At 40.5% G+C, this 26899-nt stretch overlaps 1 protein-coding gene across 3 annotated transcripts in view; it reads right to left on the bottom strand.

Annotated features, from left to right (window-relative positions):
* Positions 1-23180, bottom strand: part of TTC27 (tetratricopeptide repeat domain 27) — a 184360-nt gene extending 161180 nt beyond the window's left edge. Inside the window, exons 1-4 of one of the 3 annotated variants that reach the window (XM_061432053.1) lie at positions 19655-23180; positions 10661-10838; positions 7854-7983; positions 1181-1321 (exon numbers count right to left, since the gene is read on the bottom strand). In XM_061432053.1, the coding sequence (XP_061288037.1) occupies positions 1181-1321; positions 7854-7983; positions 10661-10838; positions 19655-19712 (507 nt within the window). In that variant the 5' untranslated portion in view covers positions 19713-23180. Of the gene's footprint in view, positions 1-1180; positions 1322-7853; positions 7984-10660; positions 10839-12237; positions 12562-19654 lie in introns of those variants that run through there. The other 2 variants (XM_061432054.1, XM_061432052.1) reach the window with 2 other exon arrangements.
* Between the last annotated feature and the right edge of the window lie 3719 nt (positions 23181-26899).

The following is a 26899-nucleotide window of genomic DNA, read 5'->3' as shown; positions in this document are numbered from 1 at the left end:
GACTGGAAGAAACACAAACTGGAATCAAGATTGCCGGGAGAAATATCAGCAACCTCAGATATGCAAGATGACACCACCCTTATGGCAGAAAGTGAAGAGGAACTAAAAAGCCTCTTGATGAAAGTTAAAGCGGAGAGTGAAAAAGTTGGCTTAAAGCTCAACATTCAGAAAACGAAGATCATGGCATCCAGTCCCACCACTTCATGGGAAATAGATGGGGAAACAGTGGAAACAGTGTCAGACTTTTTTTCTGGGCTCCAAAATCACTACAGATGGTGACTGCAGCCATGAAATTAAAGGACGCTTACTCCTTGGAAGGAAAGTTATGACCAACCTAGATAGCATATTCAAAAGCAGAGACATTACTTTGCCAACAAAGGTTCGTCTAGTCAAGGCTATGGTTTTTCCTGTGGTCATGTATGGATGTGAGAGTTGGACTGTGAAGAAGGCTGAGTGCCGAAGAATTGATGCTTTTGAACTGTGGTGTTGGAGAAGACTCTTGAGAGGCCCTTGGACTGCAAGGAGATCCAACCAGTCCATTCTAAAGGAGATCAGTCCTGGGATTTCTTCGGAAGAAATGATGCTAAAGCTGAAATTCCAGTACTTTGGCCACCTCGTGCAAAGAGTTGACTCATTGGAAAAGACTCTGATGCTGGGAGGGATTGGGGGCAGGAGGAGAAGGGGACGACAGAGGATGAGATGGCTGGATGGCATCACTGACTCGATGGACATGAGTCTGAGTGAACTCCAGGAGTTGGTGATGGACAGGGAGGCCTGGCGTGCTGCGATTCATGGGGTCGCAAAGAGTCAGACAGGACTGAGCGACTGATCTGATCTGATCTGATCTATATGTGTTATGCATGCTTCTGGCTACTGCTCATTATCCTTACATGAAATTCATAAAAGACTGTGATGTATGTTTCTAAACCCACTTTTAAGATTCAGAGAATGAACACTTATACACATGCATACATACATACAACACATATATACAATTCTATTAAAAAGACAATGTTTCATTTTATACTAATCTCATTAGGGGAGATTAAATTAAATACCTAAGGAAGACTTAGAAAATAAATATACCAAGACATTGTCAGCATCACACCCAAAGTCTGATGCTAATCAGCACAAAAGCCACACCTGGGTCTGAATCTCCTGGCTCCTTTTCTTTCTTTACCTGAATAGCTGTCAGTTTATGTCTTATATTCACTAAGATAATTCTTGCTAATAACAGCAGGATAGGCTTTGTGGTCAGGCTGTAGATTGATTCACCATCTAGAACGAGCAGACTCAGAAGAAACGCATCCAGCGCTTTGATCTGAAAAAAAAAAAAAATATATATATATATATAAGTTCAAATAATTTAGAAAAAAGTTAACCTTTGTATGTCTTAAAAGGATACATAATTCCCAGTTACTCAGTTCTGAAACACAATCATTAATCTATTACACAGCAACCGGCACTGGACCAAGTCCTAATATTATAAATGCCTTTAGAGATCTACAACTCCAGCCTGCCCTGACCAATGACCACCCATCTGCTTATATTTTAGAGGAACAGAACAATCAAGAAAATGCTACTATTGAAGAGGCACCATTATCTTACAGATTTACTTACAACAAAGTGTTTTCTCAGTAAAGCCATCTCTATGTGAAAGTATTCATATTAAACACCTACATTTCATATACGCTTCACCAGTCAGCTAATGTCGTTACAAACCACAGCTGCCCCTTAATTACTCTCAGGCCAAAGAACAACCAAGTCTTGCATATCAGATGCTGAGTAGGCATACAATCACGGACCGACGTGAACAGAGCCTGCCCAACAGGAAGGTCTCTGGAAAACCCATTTCTCAACTGAACAGATTTTCTACACTGGACCAGACACTCATGTTTTTAAAATGTGGGCTGAATAATTTTGACAGTTGCCACAAAATCAACAGCAGGAATGCTCAACATCAGGAAAACAGGCTCTAAGTCACCGACACAGGATGGAGTCCTTTTACTGTTTATTAGTTTGTGGGCATAGGCAGATTTCTTTTAACTGAGCCTCAGCTTCCTCAATTATAAAATCAAATAACAGAACCTACACCTCACACGTTTCTTGTAAGGATTAAATAATCCAAGTGATGCCAGTGCCAGGCTCAATGCTTTATGTGAAAGTGAAGTCGCTCAGTCATGTCTGACTCTTCGCAACCCCGTGGACTGTAGCCCGCCAGGCTCCTCCGCCCATGGGATTCTCCAGGCAAGAATACTGGACTGGGTTGCCATTTCCTTCTCCAGGGAATCTTCCCGACCCAGGGATCGAACCCAGGTCTCCCACATTGTGGGCAGACACTTTAACCTCTAAGCCACCAGGGAATCCCTGCTTTATAAAAACATTAAATAAAGGTACAGAAGGAACAGCCCCTTCATCATCACTGAAAAGTGTACTTGAGGAATAAAGACAATGTGAATGACCACCAGCAAACCACCAATAAAGCTTACTGTTAACCTACACTGAGGGTAGAATGAATTTTTTTTTTCAAGTTCAATAATCAAGGAACTATTCTGAAGTATTACAACTGCCTCAATCTCAGAAGAAAACGAAACAAAAAAAGTTAAGTTCAGTCCAAAATCACACCAAAGTTAGGGTCTGAACAGAGATTATAGCCCAGGCTTTCCAACTCCCAAGCCAGTATTCCTCCTACCATCTCATGCTGCCTTCCCCTCAGACCTGGGCCAAGCACAAGGCAGTCCTCCAGGACAGGGCCGGGATCACTGCCAGCCTTCCGACTGGGACAACTGCAGGATGGGGGTGTAAGCAACCAAGACACAGACACAGAAGAGGACCTGGTCTGGAGAAGAACCTCACCACGAATCCAGGGTGGACACGATGAGTCTGAGGTTCCCCGCAAGACCTCCAAGTGGAGGTACCAATTGCACCAGCAAGGCTACCGCTTACGGACTGGAGAGAAGACCCTGCCTCACATGCCCAAGCTGGACCTGAAGCCTCACCGAATCATCCTGCCTTTTAGGTGGACTTAACAATCTTTATTTCCTAGCATCCCAACCAAACTGGTGAAGTACAAGACATGACTTGAAGAAAAAGAATCCTTTTCTAATCACACTGAGACAAAAAAGACATCTACCTGTTGCAGCACAAATTTAGATCACTATCTTCTAATGAAATCCTTAAAGATAACAAACAGGTGACTTAACAGGGCAACAAACAGAAAATTACACAAAGAGATACTCCGTGATACACTACTTGGATCTCATTTCCTCTGATACTCAAAGTCAGAGGTTGGTTGCTAAACCTTCTCCTCTTTAAGTTCTCGGAAAATGTCATTAACACGGCAAATAATAAATAAGTAAAGGAGTGAATGCATGAATAAACAAACAAATTTCTTTTGCCAAAGTTATTTTGCATCACTATTATCAAAAAATTGAATGCTTTTCTATCTTCTGCTTAAGTGAAGCAGTCTCTATCTACTCCTGTGATCTAACACTGATATTCCAACCAAGCTCTAACCATGCTTACAGAGGTTTGGAAAAATGGCTGAATTTGAAAGAGGACTGTTTATATTTTCAATGAAAACAGATAAAATGAAAGTTATAAGTCCCTTAGCAACAACTCCTCAGTCAAGAGAGCATAAGACATATAAAAATACTTATTAATCAGAACAGTGAAGAAAAGTCAACATCTGGAAGCCTGAGATACATCTGATATAAAACCAGTTTACTAGAAGATCAACTTTTATGTGTGAGAGGGAATTACTCAGACGCTAAGCTTCAGTGCTATCCCGAGGCTGGTTAGACCAGCCATCACACAGCAGTGCTAAAAATGCCAACTTGTGCCTCCATACATTGGAGGCAGGGAAAATTAACTTGGCTTTGATGACTATACTCCAAGACCATGAAGTATATTCACAAATATCTGTCCTCACAGGAACTGTGAAACATCAATAAGCACAGGAAAATGACAGCTGGAAAATACTGATATGCCACTCCCCAACTTTAAAACTTCAACTCCATCTTCCAAATTCTCAGATTGCTGATAAACAGTATAAACTGAATAATTCTTTCCAAGACAACCTGACACAGTAAGAAGAGTTGAACATGCATATACCCTAGAGCACAGCAGTTCCATTCATGGATACCTGCCCTCAGCAGAGCTTCCCAACTCAGTCCTGGGAAGCATTTACAAATGTGGTAAAACATCAGTCCTCTCAGCCCTCAGGGTGCCTAACTATAGCCCTAGGAAGGGGGCAGGCAGTAAAAACAGCCTCCTTCATTTAGCTCATTGCACCAAACATTATCCTTTTTTAAGTTTTGCTGTGCTTGGGAACTCTTACAAATGATTCCCAGAAGATGTGTTCCCAACAGCATGGTACATAATATACTACCAAAAACGGAAACACCCCATGTGGCCATCAAAAGTAGAATCGATATATAAATTGTGGTCCATTCATACAATTGGAATACTATGCAACAGTAAAAATGAATAGTTTATAATACCAAAAATATACGTCTAAGCAAAGCAAGTCACAGAACACAATTTATTTCATTTATATAAAGTTCAGTTCAGTCATTCAGTCGTATCCAACTCTTTGCAACCCCATGGACTGCAGCATGCCAGGCCTCCCTGTCCATCACCAACTCCTGGAGTTTACTCAAACTCATGGCCACTGAGTTGGTGATGTCGTCCAACCATCTCATCCTCATCAACCCCTTCTTCTCCTGCCTTCAATCTTTCCCAGCATCGGGGTCTTTTTAAATGAGTCAGTTCTTCATATCAGGTGGCCAAAGTACTGGAGTTTCAGCTTCAACATCAGTCCTTCCAATGAACATTCAGGACTGATTTCCTTTAGAATAGACTGGTTGGATCTCCTTGCAGTCCAAGGGACTCTCAAAAGTCTTCTCCAACACCACAGTTCAAAAGCATCAATTCTTTGGTGCTCAGCTTTCTTTATAGTTCAACTCTCACATCCATACCTGACCACTGGAAAAACCATAGCCTTGACTAGATGGACCTTTGTTGGCAAAGTAATGTCTCTGCTTTTTAATAAGCTGTCTAGGTTGGTCATAACTTTCCTTCCAAGGAGCAAGCATCTTTTAATTTCATAGCTACAGTCACCATCTACAGTGATTTTGGAGCCCCCCAAAATAAAGTCTGTCACTGTTTCCCCATCTATCTGCCATGAAGTAATGGAACCAGATGCCATGATCTTAGTTTTCTGAATGTTGAGTTTTAAGCCAACTTTTTCACTCTCCTCTTTCATTTTCATCAAAAGCCTCTTTAGTTCTTCACTTTCTGCCATAAGGGTGGTGTCATCTGCATATCTGAGGTTATTGGTATTTCTCCTGGCAATCGAGATTCTAGTTTGTGCCTCATCCAGTCCAGCATTTCTCCTGATGTACTCTGCATATAAGTTAAATAAGCTTTATTTACTTATTTATTGACTATGCCAAAGCCTTTGACTGTGTGGATCACAACAAGCTGCGGAAAATTCCTCAAGAGATGGGAATACCAGACCACCTGACCTGCCTCCTGAGAAATCTGTATGCAGGTCAAGAAGCAACAGTTAGAACTGGACATGGAACAACAGACTGGTTCCAAATCAGGAAAGGAGTACGTCAAGGCTGTATATTGTCACCCTGCTTATTTAACTTATATAAAGTTCAGAAAGTGGCAAAACTAAACAATATGTTTTCTGAGAATACATATATATGTAAGTGCTAAAACTATGAAGAAAGCAATGGAATGTTAACATCAAATTCATGAGAGTGTTTCATGAGAAAGGGGGCTGGGGATGTCACCAAGAAGCACACACAGGAGACCTTCTAATGCTTTTCCAAGTCAGAGCACATGCAGAAGATGCTATGATTTGCACACCAGGTAGCTAGAGAGGCTGCTAAGCCAGACGAGACCAGTTCCAAGGCTCTCCCAGCCCTGGGCCCACAGAGCCACCCCAATGGCAAAGGGGCTCAACACCTAAGCAAGAGCAGTCAGAAAGTTCCATTCTCCAAGGCTGGTGATGTTCCCTCTCTCAAGCCAGGTGGTGGAAACAAAGATGTTTTATTATTTAAACTGCACACATCTGGTATGTTTATTGAGAGTAAGATGTACTTATACTAAAAAGATTAAAATCAAGGTCTTAATGAAAATTTCCTACGATGTGGCCTGAGCCCCATCTTTTACTGCTGCCCCAACAGGCTCAAAGCAGCCCCTCAAACAGCCCTCACAAACACCTACTGCTCTGTCCTCTAAATTTGTGCTCATGTGACTGCATCTAGAACGTATTTCCTCCTCTTCTCTACTGATCCATTGCCCTCATCACCCTTCAGGTTCTACCTCAAGGTCCACTCTTGACTAAAAGGTCTTCTCAGACAAAAATCACTTTCCTCACATGTCTTATTCATTTCAATGCTTCTTACAGTTTGACTCTCTCATGTAACCCATTTCTGCACTGTCTGAATTGCTATCTGACTCCACAGGTGCTTCCACACTAGCACAGCAGAAAGAGTACTGGATTTGGACCCAGAAAACATGGGTTCCAATCCCCCAGCTATAAAGCCTCTCCAAGTTTCTCTTACCACTGTCAGCTTCAGTCTTCTCATCAACAGAAAATGTCAAACTGATACAACACATGGGAATGAAGCACCACTCCAACCACACATCAGTGCTCAGTAAGTATCTGCAACCTTGTCTGGTAGGTTTCTACCCTGCACTGGGCAGCAACAGAGGCCAGAAAGTGTTTCATACACAAAGAGGAAGGGAGATGTTCCATATACGTAAACTCCTGGATAATCAAAGCATCTCTTTAAGTGTCAAAATCTTGGGGATTTTACTTGTAATCATCTTGGATGAAAACTTTTGTAAGGTATAGATTAAATTCCCTTCTTAGACATAAAATATGCAAGGGCTTTTAACGTTTCAGTAATGATTTCGAGCCAGCACTATGAATCTTAGTTATTCTATCACAATATAACATTATGACTCAGTAAACTGACTGTACAGCTACAACTGCCATGGCTTCAGATTATGACTGCTTTGTGATTCTCATCAAATTATTAACACTGATTTCTAACAACTCCATTCCCCTTTCATCAGCTATTTCTAATTCTGAGAAAACAGGAAACAGTAAACAGGTCTTTTTGACTGCGTAAGTTCTGGATGTTAAGGTGCCCTTTTTCCAGGCTGAGTTATTAACAGTTATGCTCCAGTCCTCTGAGGTGGCTGGATAACTCAGTTACCATTCTTCTTCTTAGGGCAGGTTACATTCCCCCAAGCCCTGGGTACATGTGCTCAAACACAACTGAGGTGTTCAAACTGCAAGCCGTACTGATGACCTATGGATGCAGGTGAGTAACATTATCTCCATACACGGATATTAAGACTCATTATCACCATGGGGCATCTCCGAGGCACACACTTTAAGTACATACAAATAAGTGTATCTGTGACACAAAGGAAACCTCCCCAGGAACTGTTCTAAGCACAGCTGCAAAACTTTTCTGCAACAAAATTAAACAGATCTCCAGACTTTCTACTTCTTCAGAAAGTATCTTTGTGTAGCTGTGGTAAAATATGCAGCTGGAGGACTGGTGCAGCTGTCCATTCTTTAATAAACAGAGCAGCTAACAGAGCTCCATAAAATGAGGAGCGTTTGAAGAGGAGTTTGAGACTGACACCGGAACTTCTGAATTACATGAAACTCTGATCAATGAACAAGTATTCTTAGTAGGTTCTGTACAAGCCACGAAGTCATGTTTCTCTCTTACCTACTATTAACTCTGGCTTATAAAGATCCATTTCTAAAGAATAAACACAATAATACCTACATATGACATTTCCAAGAAGCGTACCTCACTGAACTGCTGAAACAAAACAGATGGCAAAAAATCCTGAGGGTGTAAATCAACAAGAGGGCCCGTCCAGTTACTCTGAACAAAAAGTTGCAAACTGCTTACACCAAGTAGGAATATCTTCTGTTGTCTGCATATAAGAATAAAGAAATAAACATAAACCATTATGTATAACCACAAATACACTACTATTTCATTTCAGTGTTATTAATAAAAATGTAAGATATCAACATTGACATTATCTGAGAGTATTACAAAAAAATTTTTTGAAATCTACAGTTTAGGTCTGCAAAGTCCAACACAGTCACCTTGAGTCACATATGGCTCTTTAAAATAATTCCCAGGTGGTGCTAGTGGTAAAGAATCCACCTGCCAAGGCAGGAGACACCAGAGATGTGAGTTCTATCCCTGGGTCAGGAAGATCCCCTGGAGAAAGAAATGGCAACCCAATATTCTTGCCTGGAAAATTCCAGGGATAGAGGAGCCTCGTGGGCTACAGTCCATGGGGCTGCAAAGAGTTGGACACAACTATGTATGCACCCACACACAGATACAATTTAAAAATTCAGTCCCTCAGTCACACTATCTACATTTCAAGTGCTCAATGGCCAAACGTGGCTACTGGCTCCCACACTGGATAAAGCAGATACAGAGTATCTCCATCATCACAAACATTCTCTTGAACAGCACTGGTTTAGGACCTGATCAGATACTGAGAACTTTGTCTTATGTTCTATTTAACAGCTCTGACATTGGGTGAAAAATTGATTTTATACATAAGAAAAGTGTCAATAAAAAATTGTTTCCAAACATTTTATTGATCTGCACTACAAACTATGAGAACAACAACAACAACAACAAAAAACCCTAGATATTGCACTTGAACCTATTTCTTTTCAATCCTACTTTGGCTGAAGACAGGAGTAAGTAGGTAAACTCATTCTGTAAAGGAGAAAACATTTTAGGCTTTACAGGTCACAGGTGTTTCTTTTGTCCCCAACCTTTTTAAAAATGTAAGCAACACTCTGAGGCACTTTGGCCTTGACCCACCAGAGGTAATTTGCCAACCTTTAGATTAAGACACGAGTGAAAGTGAAAGTCGCTCAGCCGTGTCCGACTCTTTGTGACTCCGTGGACTATACAGTCCATGGAATTCTTAAAGAAGCTTCCTTTTTGCGGTAGGGCCTAGGGAGTGTTGGAGGAAGAGGATGACTGCTTTCACTTTTTCTTCAGCATGAAGCTACAAGAATCCTCCTAGATTCCCTAGGCCCTACCTCAAAAAGGAAGATTCTTTAAGAAAAAAATAAATAAAATAAAACCTACGAGCCTATGGTATCCAGAATGCTCTGGACACAGTGCAATCGAGAGCAGAGCAAAGAAAGAATAGAGGCTGTTTGTAGTTAGAAGTTTAGGAAACTTGGGGAAACAGGTGTGCAGCAAGATCTTAATGTAAGCCTTAATAAATGTCATAACTAAAAATCAAAATCCTCAAGAAGAGCTAAGAATACAGTTTAATTTTCAAATAACCTCAAAATAAGGTAACTGAAATGTCTCTTCTCAGCTCTATGTGACAAGCAGGAGTTCTGGTCGACCAGTGTTTAATGCATTTGTGCATGCACGTGTGTTCTTACGTCACCACACAAAGCTATGGTAACACACAGACACCTGATAGCAAAATAATAGGACCGACACGAAAGCAAAGAAAAACTACCAGACGGCCAGAAAAATGAAAATGAACGACATCTGTTAAGTAAAATACAATGTCTGTAGTAGTATTCTTTTATAAACTCCTAATAGATGCAGATTACATTTTATTTATCTTTACAACCTCAACACCAAGCACAGTAGTTGATTTGTTCAAGAACTAAAATGAAGTCATTTCTTACAAATTATGATAAAACAAAAGTGCATGTTTCAAAGAAAACTAAAACAACATGGTTGCCAGAGACAGTAGAGAAAAGAAAGGTATATTAACAAATTTACAAGAGTATAATATAAGCCACTGAAAAAATTAGGTTAACTGCTGTGCAACTATCCCTTATACTGCTGCTGCTTCAAAGTCGCTTCAGTCGTGTCCAACTCTGTGCGACCCCACAGACGGCAGCCCACCAGGCTCCCCCGTCCCTGGGATTCTCCAGGCAAGAACACTGGAGTGGGTTGCCATTTCCTTCTCCAAGGCATGAAAGTGAAAAGTAAAGTCGCTCAGTCACGTCCGACTCTTTGAGACCTCATGGACTGCAGCCTACCAGGCTCCTCCGTCCATGGGAGTTCCCAGGCAAGACTACTGAACTGGGGTGCCACTGCCTTCTCCATCCCTTATACTAAATACTATTAAATTACATAAACATCAATGGAAGAAGATAAACCAAGGGTTCCATAATAAAAACATTAAAGGTAACAATCTAAAAATAATAAAAGTAGTTACAATTCTCACTCAGCAATCTACAAATAACCAGATGATAGTGTACACTTTCATGTTAAAAGGAAAGAAGGTCTGAAGTCTTAAGTATAGCTAAAACCTATGAGACCTAAGCAGCTGGAAGCTCAGTGGTTGGCAGCTACCACCCGGTCATAACTTAGTGTTATATATGAACCTCTGACATCCTACACCACTTTACCTTTTCATTCTCGATGGTCCTCTGGACAGAAGCTTTTACATAGATTATTACGTATATCAAGAGTCTTGACTAAATGTAAAGCCAGGTTTTCCAAAAACTGCAGAAGTCAGTGTGCCTTACATACTGTCAAGACACTACCAAATGTATTCAAAATTCATTTCTCCATGAAAATTTCAAATAAAATTCTACCTTCTGATTTTGTCCAATTCTGCTGAATCATCCAGGAATGTTACTATCTGCTTCTCTAGGTAGCTGTCAATCTTTTCTTCAGTTATTGTTGCTGAATTTAAAATACTTTGAGTCAATGAATTTAACAATATGGCTTTGTAGTTCCCTTCTAGCAACAATTGTAGGAAAGATCCACTCTCTGTAATAGAAAGAAAATTTGTACAATAATCCAAAAAACTACTATTTTCATATTGCAAAGGGTAACACTATTACCATTTCAGTATGCAAAAAAAAAAAAAAAATGTATATATCTAGAACACTTCCTATAAATTAATCACAAAGCACTGTGCAAATTCCCACCATTTCTCCTAGGATTAGGAGTTCATCCATATCATGAGCAGTAAGGCAGAAGTTAGACCTAGAAAAAATATTCCGCAGCAGCAACGAACATCATCCTTCTGCTGAGAATTCAAAAGGAATCCTACTGAGAACAGAAAAGTTTTCTTAGAACATTTCCTTTTACCATCTGGCTCCCACTACCCCCACCATGAAAGTGAAAGTGATAAGCCACTCAGTAGTGTCCGACTCTTTGCAACCCCATGGACAGCAGCCCATCAGGCTCCTTTATCCATGGAATTCTCCAGGCAAGAATACTGGAGTGGGTAGCCATTACCTCCTCCAGGGAATCTTCCGGACCCAGGGATCCAACCCAGGTCTCCTGCATTGCAGGCAGATTCTTTACTGTTTATGAGCCACCAAGGAAGCCCAACCATATGCAAACGCACATTCCTGCCTCCACCCTTTTACACTGGTGATTTCCTCCTGGGGAACTCTTTTCCACTTACTAGTTTTACTCTCGGATCAAAAATCAGGTCAAGTTTGATTTCTTCCATAAGACTTCCAGACTCAGACTTCAGAAACTACCTCTCACCTGAAGCACCTATTGTATATAACACCCAAACACATGTGTGCGTACACACACACATCCCACTTACACATATATACTGTGTTAAACTCTCTCTCACACACACACACACACAGTCCTAAATTGATATTTCTCTTTTGGGTCCAGCTTAAATCCTACAACAACGTGTACCTATAACCCTGTAGTAAATGTGCCTTTTAACTCTTTATTTCTCTGGTAAATGTGCTTTGCTTACAAGATTACATCTTTGCTGCCTCATTTCAGTTGTTGTACTTACCAGCTGTGAGACCTTGAATAAATTACTTAACCAACTTACTTAAATTTCTTCATCTGCAAAAAGGGAACAAAAGTACTTACTTTATATGTCTATTATAAGGATTAAGTGACTGAATAAGTGTTAAGAGATTATAAAAATAATTGACATTATTACTGAGGGCTTCCCTGGTAGCTCAGACGGTAAAGAACCCCTGGACGGGGAAAAATTTAGGGTGAAGACAAGTATGGAACCCGAAGACCACGCCCACCAGGTCAAGGATGCAACAACCTGAAGCCTTAAGAAATCAGGTAGATTAGGGTAGGAAAAAAATACAGGAGAGATGAAAACCCAGCCACCTCTTCTCCCCACAGTCCTCACGGCGGCGTAAGTCCCTCCTGGCACGTTCCCCCCTCTCACCCAAACTGGCGACTCCCTCCTGCTTCCACTGCTGCCGCTCAGCCTGAGTAGGGAAGCCCCTCAGCACTGCCAGCTCCGGGGTCCACATCACCCCGGACATAGCTGCAGCCAAAAGATTCCTACGAAGGTCACACAGGAGTCAAAAAGAAGAAAGTACAAGTAAAAGCGACCAAGAGGCCGACGACTAGTGGCGACAGGTCGTGTAAACACAAAGCCTAGACCACCATGTGCAGATAGCGGAACAAGGAGGCGGCCATAACAGCAGCGCGGAGAACCCTGGGAAAAACACGCATACTCGCTGAACCTGCTTCCGCCTAGGAGACCAACACGAGCCCTTAGTACCGAGCATGCCCATTGAGGATGCCCCGCCCCAAGCTGGGGAAAGGGACGGGACTTGGGGGAGGGGCCTTGGTTCCCTCAGCCCCGACCCCAGAGGCGTAACCTTGAGCTGTGGAAGGAGTGGAGGGCGTGGAGTCATCCTGCACCACCCACCCAGGAGGCCGGTTGCTAAGTCACTTTAGTCGTGTGCGACTCTGTGACTCCGTAGACGGCAGCCCACCAGCCTCCCCCGTCCCTGGAATTCTCCAGGCAAGAGCACTGGAGTGGGTTGCCATTTCCTTCTCCAATGCATGAAAGTGAAAAGTGAAAGGGAAGTCGCTCAGTCGTGTCCGACTCTTCGCGACCCCATGGACTGCAGCCTACCAGGCTCCTCCATCCATGGGATTTTCCAGGCAAGAGGACTGGAGTGGGGTGCCATCGCCTTCTCCGGCCAGGAGGCCAGTGGAAGAGATCACAGTTTCGGTCTCGCCCAGCTGCTGTATAATTGGAAAGACTGCAGCTTTGATTTCTCTTTAGGTCAGAACCCTCCAGACTACCTGATGAAAGCCTTAGTCGGTCCTGCCGAAGCACGTGGGCCCTTACTACCAACACTGAGGTACCATTTCAGGGAATTAGAGACCCAACGAAGAGGAGTCCAGTGAATTCCATATGAGAACTCTGTCTGGACTTAACTGGTGATCAAGTGGTTAAGAAACTGACTGCCAATGCAGGGGGACACGGGTATGATCCTTGGTCTGGGAAGATTCCACATGGCATGGAGTAACTAAGCCCATGCTACTGGACTCCCATTCCCTAGAGGCCCTGCTTGACAACAAGAGAAGCCCCCAGAAAGAGACGCCCACGCACTACAGCTAGAGAGAAGCCCATGCTCCCTGCAACTAGAGGAAGGTCCAATCTGTTTACTTTCCCTCTGACTTGAGGCTCTACACCCCAGAAAGCTCCTTCTTGTCATAGAGGAACAAAAACCCACTGAAACTAAAAAACCTGACTGTTGATTAGGGAGACTTTCAGAGAAAGATCCTGATCAACAGAAGGAAATGTAAAAAAGTAACAAATATATATTTCAATTAAATAGAGATCGGAGATCAGAAAGGAGAACTTACACATGACTTGCCATGGTTGTGGGTACCAAAATGCAATTCTCTGATGATCCTGAATAAACCTATCTTTGCTGGAAACACTATTTGGCAGTCTATTTGTTTCTGGCCAACAATGCATTTAAACTTTATATACTTCAAATAAAAAAATATTTTTATAATCCTTTAGTCAGTGTTAATAGAAGCAGGAAATCTTCGATAACTATAGTGGGCTGACTAGTTGCCCCAAAGATATCAAGTCTTAATCCCTGTTACCTGATTTGGAAAAAGGATTTTAAAATGAACCTGATGGGTTCAAAGTCCTGTCCTAAGAGATGGCACTTGTAAGTGTCCTTATAAGAGAAAGGCAGAGGGAGATTTTACACACACACACACACACACACACACACAAACACACACACAAGAACAATATGTGAAGATGGAGGCAGAGGTTGGAGTAATGCATACACAAGCCAACAAATGCTGGCAGTCACCAGAAACTGGAAAAGACAAAGAATGGATTCTCACCTAGAGCCTTTAAAGAGACAGTAGTCCTGCTGACACCTTGATTTTGGACTTACGGTCTTAAGAACTGTGAGTGAATATATGTGTTGCTTTTTAAAAAAAATATGTATTTATTTATTTTGTCTGCATCAGGTCTTCCACTGTGGGATCTTTCCCCAGAGCACATGGGATCTTAGTTCCCCAACCAGGGATCAAAACTGTGTCCCTGCATTACAAGGTGGATTCTTAACCACTGGACCACCAGAAAAGTCCCCAGTCATCTGTTGCTTTAAGCTACCAAGTTTGTGGTAATTTTCTAGAGCATCTTCAGGAACTAATACAAATATTAAAACATAATTGATGATTTTATAGAAGTAAAGGCAAGACAAATATATTTTATGGAATAAACATGTAATGTTAATTATGTATATCTTTATTTCATTACTTATCCAAACATCACATGCCTGCTAAGTTGCTTCAATTGTGTCCAACTCTTTGCAACACTATGGACTGTAGCCTACCAGGTCCCTCTGTCCATAGTGTTTGCCAGGCAAGAATACTGGAGTGGGTTCCCATGCCCTGCTTCAGGGGATCTTCGTGACCCAAGGATCAAACCTTCGTCTCTATGTCTCTTGCATTGGCAGGTGGGTTCTTTACCACTAGTGCCACCTTGGAAGCCCTCTCCAAACATTACTAGCCTTTCCAATGCCCACTAAGTTATTTTAATTAATTATTCTGATGACTGCTGCTGCTGCTACACTTATATAAACATATAGTTTAACACATATTTTTGCTCTGAAGATGTATTTCTCAAAGAAGTATTATAGAATGTATTTCACAACCCTGCAAATGTTATAGGCAGACTTCAGTGTGATTGTCCTTTTACAGTTTGGAACAAGATACCTTCCAGTCTCCCTGTCTTCTGAATTCCAGTTTTGGATCTGAAGACACTTCTCTTATCCATGTGATCAATGTAACATGTACTTTCATGTATTAAAATGGTAATCACTTCACATACAAAAAAAAGATAGCCACTTTACATAAAAAAACACACAGATTAATGGAACAGAACTGAGAACCAAGAAATAAACCCATGTATACAGACAGTTAATTCACAACAGAGGAGCCAAGAAGATACAATAGAGAGGATAAATGGTGTTGGGGAAAATGGACAGCCACATACAAAACAATGAAAGTAGACCACTATCTTACACCACACACAAAAATTGACTCAAAATGGCTTAAAGGCTTGAATTTAAGACCTGAAACTGTAAAATTCCTGGGAGAAAGTAAAAGCGGTAAATCGACTGACATCGTTTCCCTCCTAGCTCAGTTGGTAAAGAATCTGCCTACAATGCAGGAGACCTGGGTTTGATTCCTGCATTGGGAAGATGCCCTGGAGAAGGAAATGGCAACCCACTCCTGTATTCTTGCCTGGAGAAACCCATGGACAGAGGACTCTGGCAGGCTACAGTCCATGGGGTCACAAGAGTCGGACACGACTTAGTGACTAAACCACCACTGACATTGGTCTTAGCAATGTTTTGTGGTTCTGACTCCAAAAGCAAAAGAAACAAATGCAACAATAAATAAATAGGATTACATCAAACTAGAAAGCTTACACACAGTGAAGGAGACCATCATCAAAATGAAGAGGCAACCTACTGGATGGGAAAAATATTTACAAACCATATACTTGACAAAGGATTAATATGCAAAATGTATAAAGACTCATACAACTCAACAACAAAAAGCAAACCAATTTAAAAAAATAGGCAGAGGTTCTGAATACAGCTTTTTGCAAAGAAGACATACACATGGCCAACTGGCACATGAAAACATGTTCAGTATCACTAATCATCAGGGAACTGCAAATCAAAATGATAATGAGATATCAACCCATACCTCTTGAAATGGCTATTACCAAGAAGACAAGAAATAGCAAGTATTATAGAGGATGTGACGAAGAGGAAACCCTTGTGCACTATTGGTGGGAATGTGAATTGGTGCGGCCACTATGGAAAAGAATGGGGAGATTCCCGAAAAATTGAAAATAGGACTACCATATGATTCAGATATTTCATTCTGGGTATTTATCCAAGAAACACTAAAACATTAATTTGAAAAGATATATAGACCCCCTATGTTCACTGCAGCATTATTTATAATCCCCAAAATACAGAAACAAGTGTCCATCAAATGGATGAATGGATAAACAAGATTTGATGTATATATAAATATATATATATAATTAGCATACCACTTGAATATTTAAAAAAAGGGAAATCTTCCCATTTGTGGCAACATGGATGGAACTTGAGGATATTATACTAAGTGAAGGCAGACAGAGAAAAACAAATATAAGATTTCACTCATATGCAGAATCTAAACAAAAAAATAAACACAAGAAAAACAAACTCATAGATGCAGAGAACTGATTGGTGTTTACCAGAGGGGAAAGAGGTTAAGGTGTGGGGGGAAGGGTTCAACTGCATGGTGACAGATGGTAATGACTTTGGGGGGTGATCACTTGGCAGAGTATACAGATGTCGAATTAAATACTGTACACCTGAGACATATAATGTTATATACCAGTTTTCCCTTAAACAAAAAAATATATATCACTTTAGAGATATATCAGAGCCACAGACATCCTATCAAAAGTTGTACACATATGGCATAGGGAGGGCTATTTCTTCTCAGGCTTATGGGAGAAAAATTGGGAAGGGCATCAAGTTCAGGGGGAAACTAATGGAAACAGAAGAGAGTGGGTTGAGAGAGCATCACCCCTCTTGGGAGCTGTCACTAATGCTTCTTGAATCAGGCTGGCCATCAGAACCACCTTGGGACTTTTGGAATCACCTATTTGGAATTGACCCTAATTAAATCAGAAGCTCTGGCAAGTGGGGAGACTCCTATTCTCAGGAGTTTTTAAAGGTCTCCAGGTGAGTCTAATAAGCCAGGGATAAGAACCATGAACTGGTGTGTACCACACATAGTGTGCTAGGCAGTTTCCTTAAGTTATGTTGTTGATACTTCTAACAACACAGAGAGACAGTTATTGTTTCCTTACAGACGAAGAAACCGAGTTTCAGAGAAGTCATGTGGCTTGTCTGAGGCCACATGACTAGTGATCTGAGGAACCAGGATGACTCCAACCTCTGTTCCTCAACAAAATATCACTGACTTGGATTCAGAGTGTAAATCTGTCAATCAGCTAGAAAGTGACACAAATTCCTTTAGAACTAAGATATTTGGCCACTTTAGGAGAAAATTGGGACATACGAGAGCCACTTTTGAGAATAACATCCCCAAAAACTTAGGGAAAGAATGGCCGTTCTGCCCATCACTAAACCTATTTACTCAATTAATGAAAATTTGTTTCACAGAATAGACCTTTGTAGCCATCCAATCAGTGTTAGCCTCTTGCTTCTGAAAGTCCTCCTGTCAGGGATGGATTCACTCAAATAAACACACCTCTGAGCGCCAACTAACCAACAAGAGTACCAACTAGGTAGTCATACCTCAGAAGACATCAATTCCTGATTCCTCAGAAAGTCTCCCAGACCCTGAACTCCACACTGCCACAAACCCATTAAGATCAACACTCCGCTCTGCTGGGAGAGACTGTGCCTGGCCAGCACGACTTTCCCTCTGATGACATAGTTAAGATCACTTGAAAATCAAAATCAACCCTGAATATTCATTGGAAGGACTGATGCTGAAGCTGAAGTTCCAATACTTTGGCCACCACATGTGAAGCGTCAACCCATTGGAGAAGACACTGATGCTGGGAAAGGTTGAAGGCAAATGAGACGGGGCCAGCAGACAATGAAATGGTTAGATAGCATCACCGACTTAATGGCCACAAACTTGGGCAAACTCCAGGACATAAGAACAGGGAAGCCTGCCTGGTGTGCTGTAGTCTGTAGGGCTGCAAAGAGGCCGACACGACTTAGCAGCTGAACAACAAAAATAAAAAAGGAGTTAACTGTGGTTCAGGCATTCAAAGCAAAGCCAGGTGGCCATTGTGGGTGTGGTTTCAGACATGTTCCTACATCAACAACGAATCTGAATGTTGTGACTGCATCAAACCAGCCACTTTCAAAAAATGATCAGAAGCAGCTACCAGATGCAATCATATGCCATAAGTTCCCCCTTGTAAATATGCAATCATTTTGGACCCCAATCAGTCCTTGCACCATTCTTGCCAGCTCCGATCCTAATATTTAACAACTTAGGCAACATTTCGATTTTTGCCTGTGTAAGTCTCCCCATTTAGTAGTCAACACAATTCACGTGCTTCTTGAATCTGTGTATCCCAAGCAATAGTCCTCAGTTTGGCTCAAATAAAACTCCTTTCTATTCCTACTGTAAACTGTTTATTATTTACATCAACCCCTCACTATATGTTATGACTGAATTGTGGTAGGCCTTCCAAATTCCTATGTTGAAGTCTTACCCGCAGTGAGAAGCCCCTCAAAATGTGATTGTATCTGGGGACAAGGTCTCTAAAGAATTAAAGTAAAATAAGGTCATGAGGGTGGGCCCTCATTCAAAGTGACTGATGTTCTGACAAAGGAAACCGTGAGACAGTCACCAACCAACCGTGCTGCTCTCTTCTCAGTGGTCACAGGTTTGTCTACGTCAGAGCCTGAACTTCTTCCTGGAAGAATTTCTGCCTCTTACATAGTGCTGTACCACAATCCTAACTCTTGAATTTTCTTTGATAAACGGAAGAACTTTTTTTAATTTAATCTTTTAAAACTTGGAATAACAATGGCATCATGGGGAGCTTTTGATATGTCATGAAGAATCAATTAATATGCTTAAGAGGCATTCTGGAAAAAAATTAGGAGACAGAACAGCACATAGACAACACTGGTTTCTTTTATTGAGAAAGTGAGGCCTCCCAAAAGACAAAACAAAACAATTTAAACTCCAAGACAGTCTAACAGACTTCGTAACATTCCCAACTCCTTGGGTTACTCTTTTGCTTTACTCAGCTTTACTTAATTTTCCAAATGAACTCCTCCTTATCCCCAGTTTTCACAAAAAAATTCACATACTCTAGTAGATCCAATCAACTCTGTGAACAACAGGGAACCACATATACAGATTTTGGTAGAATAAAGGTACAGAGGCAGATAAACCACAAAGCTAATGCAACTTAAGGTTTATGGCCCCTCTCAAGGCTCTGGGTAGGGTCCTAACAATGTAGTCCTAACAACCTGATCCTCAGACTGCATAACATCTGCAAAAGTAATAAAAAAGTAGCTTAATGATTGCTTAGGGCTGGTGAGGGAACAGGTCGAGAGAGGACAGTGATGGCTAAAAGATACGGGGTTTCTTCTTGAGATGATGAAAATGTTCTAAAATTAACTGTGGTGATGGTTGCACGTGTGAATATACTAAAAACCACTGAATTGTATACCTCAAATGGGTGAACTATATGGTATGTGAAATATATCTTAATACAACTTAAAAAAAAATGTTACCTTCAGTATTTCCTTGGTGGTTGAGATTAGGACTCAGCACTTCCATTTTAGGCAGCATGGGTTCAATCCTTGTTTAGGGAACTAAGATCCCACAAGCTGCAGTCAAAAAAGGAAGACACTGTCATGTCAATTAGTTAGCTTCAATCTTTCACTCAGATACACTTCCTCTCTAAGCAGGTAGTTCTAGAGTGGCTGTGGGAATCTGGGGAATCCAGGAAACTGAGATGGGGACGTGTTTAACTTTGGTTTAGTGAGATAGATTTATAGAGTATGCAGTCATTTCTGTGGCTATTGCTAACCACTTCAGTGTAGGAATGGCTTCCAAGAATATTCCTACAGCCTCGGTACTGACCTACTGTGAAAAAATGAAGGCTGGCAATCTTAGAATGAAATGAATGAATGAGTTCTGTGCTGCTCAACACCAGAAGTAGGTGGATAATGGAAGAAAAACAAGATTTGAAGTGCACACAACCAGAAGCTATGTAAAATTCTTCCAGTAATCAGACTAACGTAAAATTGTGAGAAGATTCAATCCTCATCAATTCCTGGCCAAAATGGAAATCCACTCCTATCAGGAATATACTTGATTTTCACACTGAGAATGGGTATCACTATAAATCCATCATAATTTTTTTAATGATTTATTTTAAATTGGAGGATAATTTCTTTACAATGTTGTGTTGGTTTCTGCCATACATCAACATGAATCAGCCATAGGTATACATATCTTCCCTCCCTCTTGAACCCCCTTCCCACCTCTCACCCCTCTTTTTTGATGGGAACCACAGAATACAAAATTTATGTGCTGGTGGGCCACAAACCTGTTGGAATACTATGAATAGTGTATATGTCCATGGGAGAAGTTTATGCATTCCTACCATCAATAATAAAAAAGACTTTGTTCAACCATGCAGGAATAATGAATTCTCTCCCTATTCAGTCTTAGGAAATATTACAAAAATTATGGTTCTATGAAGAGGTAATCAAAAGATTACAGCCAAGAAAAAAAAAATTAATTTCAGTCAAAACATGTAAGGAAAAATTATTATAAAGACTTTTGTCAATTAATTATTTTTCTGCATTTTCTTATTCATTGATTAGGGTCTCTTTTCCCAATGTAAATAATTTACTTTTGTGTAATACCAAAAAAAAGGTAAAAACAAACAAAAACCAGTCAAACAAAAAAGCAATTACATCGGAAAATGGCTAGGACATGAAGTCACATTTGTATAATAGTTAAAACTACCCTCAAGAATCAAGTAGAGGGCTATAATTAAGGATTTTCACCAACTTCAAGAAAACAGATAAAGGAATAAGATATTTAAAGCAGGTTATAATGCTGGACCTGTACCAATTGATTCAATTAACTGTTAGACTCCTCTAAGATGGGAAAAAAAAAGTTTATGAATAATGGGATTTAAAAAAAAGATTTAAATAAAGCTTCTATGTAAAATTTAAAAATAAAAAATATACTATATAAAGTAAGTTCAAAGTCTTTTTGTTAAGGTTGGATTAACCTAAAGATTCAAAATCATGAAATAAGATTTTTAAAAAATAAGATTTTAAAAAGACTTTAAGAAAGTTTCGGCCAATATCCTACAGTAGACCCAAGATAAAGGGAGCCTAATATCCTCTTTTACAAATGGGCTCAAGCATGAATTATTGAATTCAATCAGAAATAATACATGAAAAAATAATAATACATGAAATTGCCAGTTAAAAAAAATTCAATGTATAGTTATTAACTTCCAGACAGAAAGTAAACAAGGGAGAAATACATATAATTTGTCTCTCTGTATAAAAGAATAAAATGAGGCTTTCTTCTTTAAGACTTGTGAGTCTACATATAAAGATAATGGAACATATTACAAGCAGAAGGCCCTTTCAAAGAAACACTCATCCACATTGCCTTAAAAAAAAAAAAAGTGTCCAAAATCAGCCCAATGACACCACTTCAAGAGATATCAGCACCAAACAATATTGTGTCCTTCCTCTAACTCCCAGGGAGAATTGTCTGTAATAATGGGACAATAATTCTTGTTGATATAATGCCACCTTATCTACCTCATTCCCGACTGTAGAATATAAAATCTTGTAGTGAACAATTTTAAAGTTAGCTGAAAAGCAAAAAGGAAAGCAAGTTCACTATTTTTAAGAAAAAAAGAGGATGTCAGTGTGTGTGGGGAAAAGATAATAAAAGACAAAGTGTTTTTGAGGGTATAAAGAGCTTGAAGGGAAATGAACTTTTGCATTGGTTTAAGAGCAGCATTCAAGTAGTAAGAATCTCTAATAAGCCTATGTCCTAAGCTATGACTGATTTTTTGGAATCATTATTAGAATTATTTCTTTATTCTATGGGACACGACACCTACAATTTCAGGATTTGCTCCCAGACAGAATGTACTGTAGCTCTTACGGAGGATCAGACTATAGCTGATTTAGATATTAGAATACCAAGACTATAGATAAATCTCTATAGATAATATAGGACAAACACAGGAAGATTATCAGCACATTAGAGTCCAGTTTGATTATTCCTAGAAAATTATAAATCTTCATTTTTGTACAAATATTGAAAATGTTAAATCTGTGCTTTAGGGGCATTATCTCAATAACACAGCACATACTGAAGAACCACTGCCAGAAAGAGCATATCCTTTAATTCAGTAGCCAATGCTTAGGCTCTTTGCTTCAGAGAAATTACAGGAGCCAACTGGTCAAAAAACCTTATACAGTTAGAGCTAAGGTAACAAGAAGAAAGAAAAAGGGCACCAACATGATAAAGGAGCTCCAGCTTGTCCCCATAAATAATGAAAATGACTCCAGGGAAATGGGAGGTGCTCTGGGGCTGTTGGCCAATTTTGCAGACTGCGAGGTAAACAGAGAAAGAGATAAACCAAAGAACAAAACCCAAAGAAAGGTTAGAGAAAAGCAGTAACAAGGAACAGAAGGGGAGTGGGGGTGGCGAGTTTGAGGGAGACTGGTACCTATCCTTGTGACCTATCCCTTGGAAAAGAGAAGAGGCCAGGGAGGTGAAGAGGATCAAATCACTCTCCTAGGAACCCCAGCAGGCAGAGGTGTAATCCCAGGACCTGGGCCTTCTAGTGGCCCAGGGCAGCCTGCAGCTGACACCCCAGGGTTAGGCATTCCCTCCCTGGAGAAGCACCAGGTGAGTCAAACTAACTCACCATCAAAATGGCGGCCTGACACAAGCTCTTCCTGCACTGGAAAACACAGCTGGTGTAACCTGAGGAGGGACATGTATGCTGCTGCGGCTACTAAGTCGCTTCAGTCGTGTCCGACTCTGTGCGACCCCAGAGATGGCAGCCCACCAGGCTCCCCCATCCCTGGGATTCTCCAGGCAAGAACACTGGAGTGGGTTGCCATTTCCTTCTCCAATGCATGAAAGTGAAAAGTGAAAGTGAAGTCACTCAGTTGTGTCTGACTCTTAGCGACCCCATGGACTGCAGCCTACCAGGCTCCTCCATCCATGGGATTTTCCAGGCAGGAGTACTGGAGTGGGGTGCCATTGCCTTCTCCAAGGGACACATATAGGTGAAAGCAAAGAAAACTCGTTTTCTGGTGAAGCCCATGGGATCACATCCAGGGGCTAAGGGAAGAAGGCCAGAGGGTGCCTCTTCTGTCCAAGAAATGCATAAGTTCAGAGGGCTCAGCACAGCCCTTTAGTTTGAAGAAGCAGAAGACAGGAAGCTGAGAGCAAGGAAAAGAGGAAAAAGCTTCCTTTCAAACCGGTGTACACCTTAAAACTCAAGCATGTGGCCCCTACACTCTTACCACCCTGCTGGACTCCTATGGTGGGAAGCAGGGAGCTTTTAAGCTTATTCTAATTTATGTCCAGCCAGGCTTATACCAACACCGGAATCAATCCCAGTTAGAAAATATATGATTCTTTTGTCTTTGCAGAGAGGAGCTCTTAAAAAAAGAGTAAAAAGCAATTAAAATCACAAAGGAAGAGATCAATAGATGATTTCATGATAATTTAAAACTTTGATGAGAAAAATTAAGTTAAAGGGCCATCTGGAAAAAATATAGACAAATATGATAAAAATTAACATTCTATCACACAAGTAGCTCCTTTATATTAAAATATCCAAAGACAATACATAACAAAATGGGGAAAAGGTATAAACTGATCATTGACAAAGCAGAAATGCAAATGGCTAATAAACATAAACAATGTTGAAAAAAAGGCAGACTAAAGCATGTTTAATGAAGATAGGTAAATATTCTGATTAAAAAATTATAATCACCTACGCTGGCCAGCGAATGGGAACATTAACTGAAGCTAGAAGTGTGAATCAATACAACCTCTCTGGAAAGCAGTAAGTCATTGTATATCAAACCTTTTGACCTGGTAATTCTAGGCTTTATCATAAGGAAATAAAAGATATAGACTATGTTCATTAGAGCATTATTTATAATTAGCAAAACGGAAATAACCTGAATGTCTAACAGTAAGAAGCTAAGTACATCCATATTATGAAGCCATTAATTTTGATAAAAAGTATGTAATGTGTTAAAAAGGTGATAAAATTGAACATACAATATACCAATTATATAGAAAAGTACAGAAAATAAGAATATAAGGGAAGATACCAGAAAATTAAGTGTTTAATCTCAGGTTTTGTATCTTAAAGTATTTTCCACTCACTGGAGTATGACTATCACTATTACTGGAACCAAACCAAATGGACCCGAGGCCTGGCCATGTCCTGACCATCTTTGGTGTGGTAGCTCCTGGCTGCCGCTTCAGCCGAGTACACAGCTCCACCAAGGTCTGCAACTTGGTCTGTTCCCATCTCTAGGCTGATTCAGCAGGCCTGTTTCTATCTTGGAATCTTACGGTCTAACCAGTCTCATGGACATACCACCCTATTAACTCTGCATTAAATTGTGGAAAACTATTAATATGGTAAAAAAAAAAAAAAAAAAAAAAGCAACTGTAGAAATCTGTCTACCAAATAACTAGCTTTGGTTTAAGGAATAAATAAGCAGTTAGCAATGCCTGACGAGGGGCCACCTGTCATATGAATTATTCAGCACAGGGCTGCTCAAGTCGCAGCCCACAGACTGTGGCCACTGGCAGCAGGCTAAGTACAGAAAGTGAATAAGCAGTGGTTCGATGCTGCAACATCTTCACTGTGTTTTAGAAAGTACTGGTCTCCAATGGAAAGAAGGGTAACCAAAAACCTTGACCCTTCACCACAGGTGGACACAATGACTAAAACGTTTCACCTCATCCATCTTACTCTAAACAAATCCAATTATAGGACATAAAAGAAAAAATGTTTACACTACCTTCTACGTTTGATTTCAGAGATGCTGATCTTAATGCTAGAATGTTATCTTAAGCATTTTTTTTTTAATTTCTCAAGATCACAACTTCATGAGTTAATAGCTTTAGGAACTGACCAGTTGGCTTTACTGACTTCTGCACGTGCTCTTGGACCAAGGCCACCCTGTGTCTGCTGGCATCTGCCCCAGCCTTCTCCAAGGCCTCCCCATTTATCCTTCTCTTCAGCCTGAAAACATCCTGAAGGTATTCTCATACCAAAAAATATGTTTCCCCCAGTTCTGTCACTTGTTGCTTTCTCTCCATCCCTTCACTGTCCTCGATGACTACCACTTGGACTCTACTGTGGGCTCTCAACTGACTTCCCTGCCACCCAAGAGCTGGCAGAATGATCTTCTTGAAACATGATCCGACCCGGCCGCTCCTCTAATTAAGGTTACCGGACAGTCCTCCATCACCAACGGGATGTCAAAGCTCCTAAACAGGACAAACAAGTTCTTCTGTGACCCAATCCCTCCTAGCTTCCCCACACCACAGCCCAAGACCATCCATTTAACAATCCTAACTTTGCCTCTTAAAATCCAATAGCATCGAACATGCTGCCATTAACTCAACATCTCCTTTTGCTCCCTTGTGTCTGGAATAACTTATGCCTGGCTAACTTATTTATCCTCATTCTTTAAGACTTAGGGTATCTTTTTTAGGAAGCACCCATGATCAAATCATTAACATTTTGTCTGAGGTTAAGTGTCCCTCCTCTGCGCTCCTAATAGTATCCTGTCAATAAGAGTATCAGAGAACTTACCATTCTTCATTGACATGGTTTTCACGTTTGTTATTTAATCCTCAAGTGCAGGAACCTACAAAGTGAATGCTCAAACGTTTGTTGGCAGAAAGTCTAGACTCCAGATGGAACCAAAATAGACTAAAGTCTCAAATTCAGATGTTAGGCCTTGGTTTTTACAAAAACATGAATTGGAACTTATAGTACTGACACTGTTTGCTTTTATAAAGCTTTCTGAGGACTAATGGAGTGAAATGGGGAAAATGACCCTACTTGATTGGGCTTTCCTTGTGGCTCAGCTGGTAAAGAATTCACCCGTGATGTGGGAGACATGGGTTCAATCCCTGGGTTGGGAAGATCCCCTGGAGAAGGGAATGGCTACCCGCTCCAGTATTCTTGCCTGGAGAATTCCATGGAGAGGAGCTTGGTAGGCTATAATCCATGGGGCTGCAAAGAGTCAGACACAACTGAGCAACTTTCATTTATTTACTTATTTTAATGATCAAAAATAAACTCCAAAATTGGAGGTAAACAAATACTTGGATAGAAGCTTTTATTGTCTATCCCTGACAGGACCGTACAGACCAAAAAAAAAAAAAAAAAAACCGTAGAGGACTGATGACTGTCCTTTTATCACTTGTCGCTGATAACTTTATTCTGAGATATAAGCTAGCATGTCTGCAGGTAACATTTAAATGACTCTTCTTTCTCGTAAACTAACTTGATGACTCTTCTTTCTCATAAACTAACTCGATTCTGTCATGCTTGGTGTAACTCACTAGACCTAAAGTTAGGTATTTTGGAAACTCTGATTTCCTGGTCACACACTTCGTTCACTTTACGGAGCTCTAGAGCTTGTTGCGCGAGTATCACGATCCCTACTTTTCCTGTTCCTTCACAGATGAACTCACTGTTCAGGATACAGCTTCTCCTCCTGGTCAGCTCCAGATTCAGGGTTTTCACAGGCCAGTTTATTTTGTATAGACACTGTCAAGAATCATTTTAGGTTTTCCTTTGTGATAACTGGTCTAAAACATATATATATATATCCTTTCCTTTCCCATGAGTAGTTCTTGAAAGTGTCCAATTCCTTGTAGAAACAGCATTTCACACCATGGCAAACTGTTTTAGAAACAAGACATACTAA

The sequence above is a fragment of the Bos javanicus genome, chromosome 11 (assembly GCF_032452875.1).
Source record: "Bos javanicus breed banteng chromosome 11, ARS-OSU_banteng_1.0, whole genome shotgun sequence".
Taxonomy (NCBI): Eukaryota; Metazoa; Chordata; class Mammalia; order Artiodactyla; family Bovidae; genus Bos; species Bos javanicus.
Note: the sequence above shows the minus strand (reverse complement) of the source record. Positions and strands in the feature narration are given on the sequence as shown.